A 13,063-nucleotide genomic window follows, 5' to 3' on the forward strand; every position below is an offset into this window, starting at 1 on the left:
GTTGAGAGAGGAGTGGAAATGTTATAAATACAGAACTCATATATGAAGTTCTCAAAAATCACTACATTTAAATTAGGCCAGTCAAAAATAATAAACTTATCTATAAGTGACATAAGAGGGAGAGAAGAGACCAGGGAATGTAAGAAGTGAAATTTTTATAAATTGTTTATAAATTCTTCCACTAAAATCTAAGAAGGCAATAAAAGAAGGAAGATGGGTAAAAGAGACTAAGAAAACATGAGAACAACAAGTAAAAATAAATGCAGAAGCTACTTAAACTAGTTTAATAACCACTTTTCAAGGAAATGGTCTGAATTGGCCAATTAAATGATAGCAACTGGTACGTGTATCCTAATAGCATCAAACATGAGGTTTATTTTGCTTTTACTTCAAATTCTCTACAAACTCAGCAAAATGCAGGAAAACTAAGAGCAGCCACAAACAATATTATGAAAAGAAAGATAATAAGAAAGGTTGATAAAAGTAGAATCAAATATATGCTTCCTAAGGGGGAAGGGAAGAAGTAATAACTACCATGCAGAAGACATAAAAAAAGCTGGAGTAACTATATTAATTTCCAAAGGTCAACTTCATAGAAACCAAAATTAAATTATCAATTTCATTTAAAATGGCATAACATAGCTTAAAGTACTTGCCCCAGATAAGTGTTAAACTATGTGAGAAAAAAATGATATAATTTCAAGAAAATTAATCAATCTAGTCTTGAATCCTTTATCACCTACATAGAAGTAATTGACACATCTAGAAGATGGGCATAATTGAACTGAACAGCACAATTAAACAACAGCATTTAATAGACATTTTAAATTACTTTATCCAATAGCATAATAATACATATTCTTAAATTCACAGGGGACATCACCAAGATAAACACATTATGGCCCATAAAATCCATACTGAAGAAATAGAATCTTATAAAATGCATTGTTCAGGAAACAGTGTCTGCTCTATTGCATATGAACAGCTACTTATTATAGTGGAAGCCTATAGACTCAGATTGGTTAGCATATTACCTCAGATTAGACAGTGAGTTCTCTTACTACCAAGAAAAAAAATCACATTAATGGAGACATGAGGTTGCAGATACATTAGCAGGCATGCTACAGGCTACTCATGCTACTTCAGATTTCAGTGTTCTGGGTTCTGGGAATATTTAGAAGTATGGTATGTCATGTTTCTTAATTAGAAACACACTGTGCCAAAATAGACTAACCACCAGGTTGTACCTGAATTTTGTCCTACAAAAAGATAAATCAAATGAATCCAAAGTAACTTCAAAAGAATCATTAAATAATTTTGTACCAATTGATGAAATTAAAAACAGAACTTCAGTTTAAATGAATAATAGAAGTGAAAGCTGGTCCACTAATGAGATCAATAACATAAACCTCTCAGCAGGTTAAGAAAAAGAAGAGGGACATGTTTTTCTAATATCAGAAAAAGGATACTGAACTCATGTATATTAATTAGGTAATAGAACAATACTCTAAGCTATCATGTCTTTTTATATTGTAGATAAAACTTCTTGAAAGATACGCTTTACAATTATATAACAAGGACTAAATAATTTTAATGGTATACATAATATATTAAATGAATTAAATATATAATTTGTAATTATTAGTCTTCTAAAACATATGATACTAGGTCAAGATGTATTTACAGAATATTAAATATTAAGAATTTACAACAGGTATCTATAAACTCTTCTACAACATAGAACTGAAGGCACATCCTAACATATTCTCTGAGCTCCACAATGGTCAGATGACAAAAATCAAATAACTTCACAATAGAAAGGAACTATAGCTCAGTATCTATGAAAGCAATAAAAGAATCTTCAATGATATATAAAAAATTAATCTGGAAATATAAAACTTTTATTGATTGGGAAAGATGAACTTGTCTTTCCCAAAGTGACATGTTTGTATATGGAAAAACAGACCAAAGATATCATAATATGGTCTTTAGATTAAAAAGGCAAGATTTTAGCATTAAAAATTAACATAAAATCCTTTGCTTTCCTAAGTTATATCAAGATACTATTTCAATTTGAAACAAAGTTGTTATTTGTTTATAAACATAATAATATTATACATACATAATAATGTATATAACAACAAAATAAAATAATTGATAAATTGAAGTTTTGTAAAATTGAAATCTTTGTAGAACACATAATTAAGAACTATAAAGAAATGCCATAGAGTGGAGTTTTATTTTACAAAAATATATGTATGCTGTTAAAAACTGATAGAAGATACATTTATATGTATATGTATATACATATATGTGTGTGTGTATGTGTGTGTGTATGTGTATGTAATTAAAACATAGAGACTTGAACAAAAACTTCAACAAATAAAATAAATATATAGATGGAAAAATAAACTTACAACAATTTTGCATATATCATTAGGAATTTGTAAATTAAAATGACAGTTCATTATGCAAATATTACAAAATGTAACATCCAAAACTCTCTCAAACATATCCTTCTTATATAATTGTCAATCATAAAGAAAATGCTTTGATACTGAGTAAAATTAAAACCAGCAGCCATTTTCAAAGTCATTTTGGCCCATCATACAAACCAAGTAAAGTTTTGCCTATTTGTACTAATTAATGTGAAACCAACACAAAGACCTACACATTACAGCTTAGGATAGCTTTATAATTTCTCAATATTGAAAGCAAACAGGATGTGATTAAATAGGTAAATGGGTCAAAAACTATTATAATAAATGTTATAGAACAATTAAAGTAAAAATAGTAAAAATATATGACTTATTCTGACTGGTGTAATGTGGAATCTCAGTTCAGTTTTGAACATTTCTTTGATAAGTGCTTCTCTGACATTCAAGATTCCTCTGCTGTGAATTCTCCATTTAGCTCTATACCCCATTGTTTGATTGGTGGTTTGGTGAATGGAAATATGAAACCTTGGAAGGTAGAAGGTGTGGGGACCCTCTAGAAAGTACCAGAGACTTGGGAGATAAAAGTCTCTCAGGACTAAAGGGAGGGACCTTAGATTGTGGATTAAAATGGTGTCCCACCTCCAGTCTGCCACAGAGCTAGGAATGTTCATGGAGCTGGTAAGTTTGACTTCATGCACTCCATGCTGCGGCTGGATGGACATCAGACTGTGAGAAGCTACAGGATCCTGCTCCAGGGTTGGAGAAAGCTCAGTCTGAGGTTCCCAGTGAACTGCCTGAGTTGACTTCTGGGTCCCCGGGCCGCACAGAGGCCAGAGACTACAGGTTCTAGCTCTTGGAGGTGGCAGATGCTTCTTGATGTTGTGGAAAAGCTGAGAACAAAGTAGGGCGTCTACAGGTGGGTGGGTGGGCTCTGGCTGGAGGCTGAAGGAAAAAGGGTGAGGAAGAGAGCTCTAGCTGGTTTCCAAGGGGAAGAGAGTCCTTGGCCTGCTCAAGCAGTGGCTTGGCTTGGTGGAGGCCATGTCTGAGAGTGCAGAGAGGCCTTCTGTGGGAGATTAGATGCACAGCTCTTTAGTGGAAGACCTGCTCCACTGCTCCAGCACCGCAGCTTCCAGTGAGAAGAGACAGTCCATGGTTTTAAGGCATTTATTGTCATGGTAGAGTTGTGACAAGTGAAATCTTACCCTACTTTCTCAGGGCAGGCCTGAGGTTAAATACTTTTTGCAGGGAGGAGTGTATGAGAAGGGGAGCAAAGAGGGTAGTAGAGGCAGAGAAATATAGAGAGGGGAGAGTAGAGAAGTAGAGGCTAGCCATGGCCACGTTGAGATAGAAGGGAAGGGAATGCAGAGAGAGGGGGAAGAAAAGGACAAGAAAGAGAGGCAAGAGTAAGAGAGTAAGAGAGGAGGGGGCAAGCAGCCCCTTTTATAAAGTGGGCCAGGCCTACCAGGATGTTTCCAGGTAACTGTGCAGAGGAGCATTCCTGGATGTTTCCAGGTAGCTGTGGGGGTGGAGTCCAGACAGAATACTGTGTCAGGAGCCTGGTGTCTGGGGGCATGGCAAACACCTTCAGTCCTGCACCTGCTGGGTCTCCAGGATTTAAATGTAGCTCTATCAGAAAACAGGCTGCCTTTCATGGTCCCACATTAGATGAAATGTCAAAGACTGGGGAGAGGGACCTCATAAAGTCCACCTCCAGTAGAAAGACAGGGCATCAAATGGAGAGGTAGGGTTGCCATCCCACAGTCAAAAGTTCTGACTCAGAATTGTTCCTGTTTAAAAGAACTTCAGGGACAAAAATGGACAAGAGTCTGAGGGAAAGGCGGTCCAGTGACAGGCCCAACTTGGGATCCAAGGGGAGACTCCAAGGCCCAACACTTTTACTGATGCTATGGTGTGCTTACAGATAGGAGCCTAGCATGGCTGCTCTCAGAGAATCCCAACAAACAGCTGACTGAGACAGATGTAGATACTTATACCCAACCAATGGACTGAAGTTGGGGACCATTGTGGTTGAAGTAGGGAAAGGCTAGAGGAAGCTGAGGAGAACGACCCATAGGAAGACCAGCAGTCTCAACTTTCCTGGACCCTGAGATCTCTCAGACACTGAGCCAACAACCAGGTAGAATACACAAGCTGGTTTAAGGCCTCTGACACATGTATAGCAGAGGGCTGCTGGGTTTGGCCTCTGTGGGAGAAGATGTGCCTAACCCTTGAGAGACTTGAGGGCACAGAGAGTAGGGAAGGCTGGCAGGAGAAGTGGAACCCCCTCTTTGAGACAGGCAGGAGGTGGAATGTGATGAGGAACTGTGAGAACTGGGAGGGGAGCAATGGCTGGATTGTAATAAAATTTATCCATCCTAGCATTCCAAGTCTAGTAAGTGTTATGTGCATATTAGTAAGTGCAAAAGAAAGCATCTGAAAATACTAAATAATACATGAGTCTTGATGATATGACATTAGAAAAAACAAAAAAAAATCTATAGAGAGAATAAAGTTTAGTAGTTGCCAGAGGTTAAGTGGAATAGAAAGCTCAAGAGGAAACCATAGTGTATTTTGATATAATAAAATCATTATTTATGATACTAACATCATAGATCCAAGATATTATGCACTTTTAATATTTAGGGAGGTTTAATTCAAAATTTGACTTCTAGTACAAACTAATTTGATGGATAATATTTTATAAGTAATGATATGCTTGTTAATAATATACTACAGTAAGTTAGGTTACTAATAAAAAAGTTAGCTGTGCAGGGAGAGTTGGGGTACTGTATAGCAAAATTTTTTGCTTATCTATTCTACAAACCTAAAGATACAAATAGTCTTAATGTTTTCAATTGAGAAAGAACTATCCCTCATCTATTTGATTGTATGTATGTGTACACAACCTTCTTAGTCTATTTTTGTTGCTATCATATATATGGTTTCATGGATGACTACTCTGTATTGGACATCCAATAAGGAGGTTCACCACCGGGAGAAGCAAAAAATTCTTTAATACAATTTGATTTCCACTTTTAAAATTTTTTTTGTGTTTTATTGTGTTATGCTGGGTTAGAGATACAATTCCCGAGAAAGTTATCCATGTAAGGTGATGCTATGGTGAGTTAAATCTTTATGGGAATACAAATAGTTCTGTAGAGCTAGACTGAAGAACTAGAAATTCAATGACCAAACACAAGGAAGTTATGTATTATTCTAGTGTAGAAATTAATCATTAAAAGCTTACAAATTGGAGTGAATGGGTAATTGAAATGGCTTAAGAAGAAGAGCCAAAGACATTGGGAATTGTTATTGAAGGGAATGCTGTCTGATATTACTATAAAAATGAAAAGATTCAATAGAAATCAACAAACATGACTTTAGATTTAGATGGACAATTGGAGTATAACTGAAGTTTGTACCCTTCATGGTTAGGAAGAGGTAGTGCATGCATTCATATAAGAATGTTATTTGCTAGAATACTAAGGTACAGCAGAAAAGATTATAATAATAGCTTGCATTAGGTCCTCGTGGTTAGCAGGAATGAGAAGACACATTCTGAAGATTAGATTTTAAACTCATATTTATCTTTATCATCATGTTATTAAAAGTCTATATACATATCTGGCACGTGTATTAAATAAACGACATTGTCATCATGTTTTATACTGTTGATGAGTTTTAATTTAATGTTTCTAGCTTTAGCCAAAGGTTAATTTAAGTAATTCAATATTTGACTATGCTTTGCATGTATGTATAACTGATGTCAGGGTCACTTTAAACTAGCTCCCAATGTAAATATTAGCTTAAAGTCTGAAGACTTTTAGCCGATTGACAATTAGGTATTGCAGATCAGGATCTAAAAGTGTGACTCTTAATTCCTTCATGGTTATTTGAAATATTTGGTGAATTGTATTTTAAAACTGCCAATGGACTGTTAAATTCTATTTGTAGTTTGCATTTAGTTTGCATGTCAATTGAATTTTAAGTAAGCATATTTCTTGTTGTGGCCAGATGGTGTCTGGGTGATGTTGAATATCATTTGAAAATGAGAAAATATCATTACACAATTAAGGGAACTAGAAATTCAACTAAAACTTATTAAAGATTTTGAGAGTAAAAAAGACATTGATAGCAACTTTTAATACACACTGTAATATTTGACTAAAATATTGTGAACATAAACAAGAATCAAGGTTTAAAATTATTTTGAATTTGTGAAGAGAACCATTTAAGATTATCAACGTTCATTATATGGAATATAGGTAAATATTTTTAGGATAAAGGTGAATCTTAATAATAATTATATGTTACTTACTATTCCATCATATGAAATATATGATTAATAAGGTATATAAATGCATGAAAATGCAAATAATTGGGTATGACTGATGAGAAATTTCTACTTTGAGTGTTTCCACATATAAAAGAGATCATGTGATCTCTGTGTGTTTAGTTTATTTCACTTAGAACAATACTCTTCAGAATTATAAATATTTGAGATGAACACATGTGTGTTTGTTGACCACATTCAATACATCATTATAATGTCACTTTGTACCCATAATTATACATATATATTTATATATCAATTTATAATTAAATGCTTAAAAGGAATTTCAGAAACAATAACTTCCAATAGATTGTTGTAGTTTATATACAAATGTTTAGAAAAACTTGTCAATTAAAATTAAGACTTATTTTTGCTATTCCTTTGAGCAAAAATTAAATTCAATATAGTGGAACAGACCATTTGAAGTCAATGTTATTATTCTTTGCTGGTGATAACTTAATAATCTCAAGAGAAACCTTGGATAGCTAGTACATTGATGTCATAAATTGTTTCTAAAATGTACTTAAATGTTGAAAGCTCTAATATGGACAAGGACCTTTAATATATCTTATTCAATACATTGTCATAAAGAATACAAAACATTCCTTTTCTTGACTTTGATGTATTATTTAAATGTCTAGGCTTCTTCTAACCTTTGGGCAACTTTCATGACTGCATTTCATAGCTGTCTACCACACAAACATTAAGGGCAGGTGTATTTATTACTTAGGAAGTCTTAAAAAACTGCAATGGTCACTTAAATGTTGCAAGGGTCTACATTCTGGAATTGTGTTTTATTGTATGTTCTCATTGTACTTCTCAACAGCTTTAAATTAACCATAACAATTGAATTCAGAAGGAACACCTCCAATAAAACTATTTCTTCCTTTCAGCCTTTAACTAAGTTGGAAATCATTTTAAATTTTTATGTCAAGCATACACATTCACAGAATAGGAGACAAGTGCTACATATATCATGTGGTTGAGTGACAGTATTTCTTCTATTAATGTTTGATAAATTTGACATCAGTGTCTACTGAAAACACTCTTAAATACTCTGAAAGTATGTCAGAGAGGAAAATAGACTACATTTTGTTATTGTACATAGGATCAATATGAATGCTGTCCATACTACTTCTATAGCCCATTGTAAATTGTAAAAAGTAGGTACTGCTGTTTTAGAACATATGCTTAAAAAAAACATTGTTTTTTTTAACACTGTCAAAAATGTCCAAAATACCATAGAAGAAAATTCAAAATATATTTTAAAATGTTAATTTTAACATGGTTAGCCTAACTTCATCTTTCATCTCTTCAAAGATACTTCTAAATTCTGACAACTTAATAAGTAGTAAGTAAAGTAGACAATTATTTTAGTTTGCAGCATTTTACCTAATGACATGTCTGTGACTATCACAAGTAGAATGGATAACAGTTTAAAGTTATTCCTTAAGATGTCTAAAACACTTGAAAATTATTTCAACCTGCAAAAAAAAGCATTGAATTCCTGGTAATATAAACAACATTGACATTTGCTATTATAATGGAAAGCAGGTTAGTACTTTAGCAGGATACTTATTCTTTATTAACAAAGATATAAAATTTAGGTTATAAGCATTCCTTTTATTGACATATATTTTTTAATAATTTGAAACTTAGGCATTTTATATTCTGCCTAACTAACTTACCTACTTAAATCTGATAAAGTAACAATAAAACTATGTGAATAACAAAAGATTCTATTGATAGTATTGATGGGCAAAAAAATGTTACTATTAAGCAATAAAACCATTTTAAAATGCTATAATAATGAACAAGGATGTTTTAGCAATTGTGCCTAGTGCCATTCTGTAAATATTTTAATGTGCACTGTCTCTTTTAGGTCTGGATCTCCCATTTATGATGATGCCTCATCCCCTACTTCCAGTCAGCTTACCTCCTGCATCAGTTGCCATGGCAATGAATCAGATGAATCATCTCAATACTATTGCCAACATGGCTGCTGCAGCCCAGATTCACAGTCCACTCTCCAGAGCTGGTGCCTCTGTTATAAAGGTAGGAATCACTATTTTGAAGAAGACAAGGATATTAATTGCATACAAATTTTGATAAATGTCAGAAGTACCACTAAATCTTCAGTAATAACACATAGATCATTGACTCTCTTATTATGCAGTGTTTTTGAGTCTGGTTTCTGACTAGGCCTGCTAGGTTTTGTTATTGCTCGGGTTTGTTGTCTTTCTACTGCCACAGATCTCTCTTTTACTCAAATCTTGTGTCTTGAAATCAAGTGCACTGTATATAGGATATGCAGCCAAACTAATCACAGGGAGGACTGCAATGTAAAACACCTTCCCATTTGTGGGATGAAATGAGGCAACATTGTGCATCTTTTTGAAATTTAAGTGAAAAGTGTAAGGTATTCTTTACTGTACAGTATTTATATTATGACAGGCTTTGATCCCTGTTCTAGTTTGCTGCCAATTGATTAAAATACCCTGAAATAGGATATGCCCCTCTCTGGAATGTATTTCTTCAATTATAAAATGAAAATCACACTAATTTTCTATTCTACTTGCCTAACTAGAGATAATATAAACAAAATATTTGTTAAAACCAGTAGAGCATAGCTAGGAAATGGGCCATTGAAGCACTATCACCGAACAATGAAGGCCTGAGTTCAGACTGCCAACACTACAAGAAAAGCTAGCTATTGTCATGTAGTTCTGTAACCTTAGCACTGACAGAGAAGACAGATCCATAGGATATGGTGTCCGATCATTCTAGCCTGTCAAACTAGGAGAAGACTTTTTCTGGTATCAGGAAATGCATTACTGTTGGTGAACTTTAACTGGAAAAGTGATCTTTTTTATACAGTCTCATATATCTCAGTGTTCATTTAAAAATATCCTACCTGTGAATATTTTCACACAGATTTAACTAAGAATTACAGTCATTTGTGTGAACAATTGTCCAAAATCATTGCTTAAAATATGGAATATGCTCCGTGTTTTAGAGCACTTGCAATTCTTCCAGAGGTGCAGAGGCCCTGGTTGAAGGCCCAGCATCCACATTCAGGTTCATACCACCTTTGTGAGCTTGGCGGTGGTAGTGTGTGCCTTTAATTGCAGCATTTGGTAGGCAGAAGCAGGTGAATCTGAGTTCAAGGTCACATTTCTTCATTTATATTCATAGAATAACTTTTGCTAGGTTAACAGAATATATTTAAATAAATGTTGCTCAATGTTTTACAAAACATCTGAATTAAACTCATTATTTCTTCAAAACTATACAATCACAAATTTTAATATTTTTATACAGAAATGAATGTTCCAATTATTAAATGTTGCTTCACTATGACAAATTTACTTTATATTAGGAAACATCTCACTAGCTTATTTCATACAAACCTCCTGTTTACTGACTAATAGAATCTATCTTTTAAAATCTATTCTTTTCTCATATATTATACCCTGACGACAGTTTCCCTACCTCCTCTACTTCCAGGCCCTCTACCCTGCTGCCTCTCTTCTCTCCCAAATCTGCCTCTCAGTTTTCCTTCAGAAAAGGGCAGGCTTCCAAGCACTATCAACCAAACATGGCATAATAAGTTGCAATAAGTTTAGGCACATCTCCTCATATTAAGGCTGGACAAGGCAACCCAGTAGGAGGAAAAGTTTCCTTAAAGCAGGCTAAGCATTCAGAGACAACTGCTGTCCCCACTGTTAGGAGTCCCACCAATACACCAAGCTATATAACCATAACATATATGTAGAGGACCTAGTACAAAACCACACAGGTTCCTGACTGTTGATTTAATCTCTGTGAGCCACTATGAGCCCTGATCAGCTTCTTCTGTGGTTTCGCTTCTTGTCATGTCCTTAACTCATTTGGCTCCTACAATCCTTCTTCCACTTCTTCCACAGAATCAATTAAAAACACAGATAAATATCAAAATTTGATATATGAAATAAGGGAGTAGGACAAGTTACAAAAATGCAACATGCTTAATTTTACTAAAATTCATAAAATATTTGCCAAAGTAAAATACTGTTTGTTGCCAACTCTGTGCTTACAATTTTACGAGAAATTTTTTTCTATCTCCAATTTTGAAATTTCTTAAAATGAATATGTCTATGTGTTGAATAAAAATGGATAAGAAAGGAAGTTATGAATTTGATAGTAATGAGGGTATATAGGATGACTGGGGAGGGTGGCAGGGAAGGGAGCAATGATGATTATTTTATAATCTCGAAAAGAGACCATTAAAAGTTATAGGATACAGACAATTGTGGCTGAGTCTTCCAAGAGTATATGTATTACTTTCCTATTTTACACTGTATTTTTGGTTGTTTGAATGCGTACTGAATCAGATGAATATACTATTTAGTGTATTTATATGAATGTCCTACAAGCTTAGTCAAATTATGTTGAATTGTATATACAAATCAAAAAGCTCAGATTACTATTGGTAATTTACAAGTTCAGTTTTCCAGCTCTCTTATCAGAGCCATTATCCGATACTGTGCCTGGACATCAGCTCTCACCATCACCACCACCACCACCACCAGCATCACCAGCAGCAGTAGCAGCAGAACAAAAACAATACCAAACCAAAAAAACCAGTTCTACTGCAATACAGATCTTTATTTAAGTCAATTTCTATAACACACCAATATTCTCACCAAGACTGATTCCATGCCCCTGAAAGTAAAATAACTAAATTATAAAATCAAAAAAATTAGCATTAACCCTAGAGGAGTAGGCTTAAACAGAACACATTTGTATTGAAGCCTTCCAAATAATATGAAAACTTTTGCAAACACCTCTATGTCAAATTCCTGAATGTTCATTAAGCTAAACAGAAACAAATTTTCCAATTTGTTTACTTATCCATTTGTTTTCACTGTATCAGGAAAACAGAACAAACTAAAAGCTTGGGAAATCATCAAAAAAGTAATAGGCAGTTTGATTATCAACTTAATTTATACCTAGCCTTAAACACAGAATGACCTCAAGATTAAAGATAACTGGACAAATTTAGATTTGAACCATTTTCTTTGAATTATATAAATATTTCCACCACAGTGTTAAAATGTTGTTTTCCTCCCTCAAAAAGCGAAAGTTGTAGATTTTTTTTGAGGTCTTAGACATATTAGAATACATTTCTACATTGTTTTTGATAGATTTTTTCAGTTATATGGATAATATTATCATTATTATTATTGCTGTTGTTGTTGTTGTTATTGTTGTTGTTGTTCACTTTACATCCTGCTCACGGTCCCCTCTGTCATCTTCTCACACAATCTTTTCCCCATTCACCCTCTCCTTTTCTGAGCAGGTAGAGGCCCCTTGGGTTTCTCCCCAAATTGGTACTTCAAGTCTCTGAGAGGCAAGGCACTTCCTCTCCCACTGAGACCAGACAAGGCAACCCAGCTGGAAGAAAATATCCCACAGACAGGCAACAGCTTTTAGGATAGCACTGCTCTAGTTGTTCCTGACCCACATGAACACCAAACTGCACATCTGCTACTTATGTGCAGGGAGGCCTAAATCTATGTGTGTATGTTCTTTGATCAATGATTCAGACTCTGAGAGCCCCAAGTGTCCAGGTTAGTTGACTCTGCTGGTCTTCCTGTGGAATTCCTATCTCCTTTGGGCCCTGTAATCCTTCCTCTATTCTTCCATAAGAGTCTCCAAACTCCATCCACTGTTTGGCTGTAGATATAGTACTTAGTATTTTTTAATCAGTTTTAACTACATTGAATAACCCTATTGTAACTCAGATGCTTGCAATAGTAGTTACTGGTTACATGTTGTTATTTCAGTTTTAATCAACTAAGCAAGATGAATTCCATGATTCCTCAGTTGTAATTAGTCTCATTTCAATTATTCAACAACAACATGTTATGTGTGGCTAATATATTAAGCAATAAAAACAAGTAAGATTTCTATCATTGCAGTAACTTTTATTGGCTTGAACTGCATTCCACGGCATAGTTAAAAAGTCTAAAACCATCAGTTATCTTTCAAAAATAAACAGTAAGTTTATTTAATATCAACATGAGAGGCCTAATAAGATTTTCCAGTGAGAGATTATTTTTCTGCCAAGTCTCATAACCTAAGTTCAGTGCCCAGGAACTGCATGTTGTAAAGAGAACCAATTCTCTGAACTTTATACATGCTCTGTCTCTGTCTTTATCTCCTCCTTCCCTTGCCCCTTTCTCCCTCCCCCTTCCCCCTCTCTCCCTCTCCTTCTCTCCCTCCCCCTCTCCCTCCTTCTTCCCCATCC

General features: G+C 34.5%; 1 protein-coding gene across 10 annotated transcripts in view; it reads left to right on the top strand.

Annotated features, from left to right (window-relative positions):
- Dach2 (dachshund family transcription factor 2) overlaps positions 1–13,063 on the top strand; it is a 494,899-nt gene that overhangs the window by 370,908 nt on the left and 110,928 nt on the right. For all 10 annotated transcript variants that reach the window (XM_031367250.1, XM_031367240.1, XM_031367195.1 and 7 more), the window contains one exon: positions 8,654–8,826. In XM_031367250.1, coding sequence (XP_031223110.1) covers positions 8,654–8,826 — 173 coding nt within the window. The remainder of the gene's footprint in view (positions 1–8,653; positions 8,827–13,063) is intronic.

The sequence above is a fragment of the Mastomys coucha genome, chromosome X (assembly GCF_008632895.1).
Source record: "Mastomys coucha isolate ucsf_1 chromosome X, UCSF_Mcou_1, whole genome shotgun sequence".
NCBI lineage: Eukaryota > Metazoa > Chordata > Mammalia > Rodentia > Muridae > Mastomys > Mastomys coucha.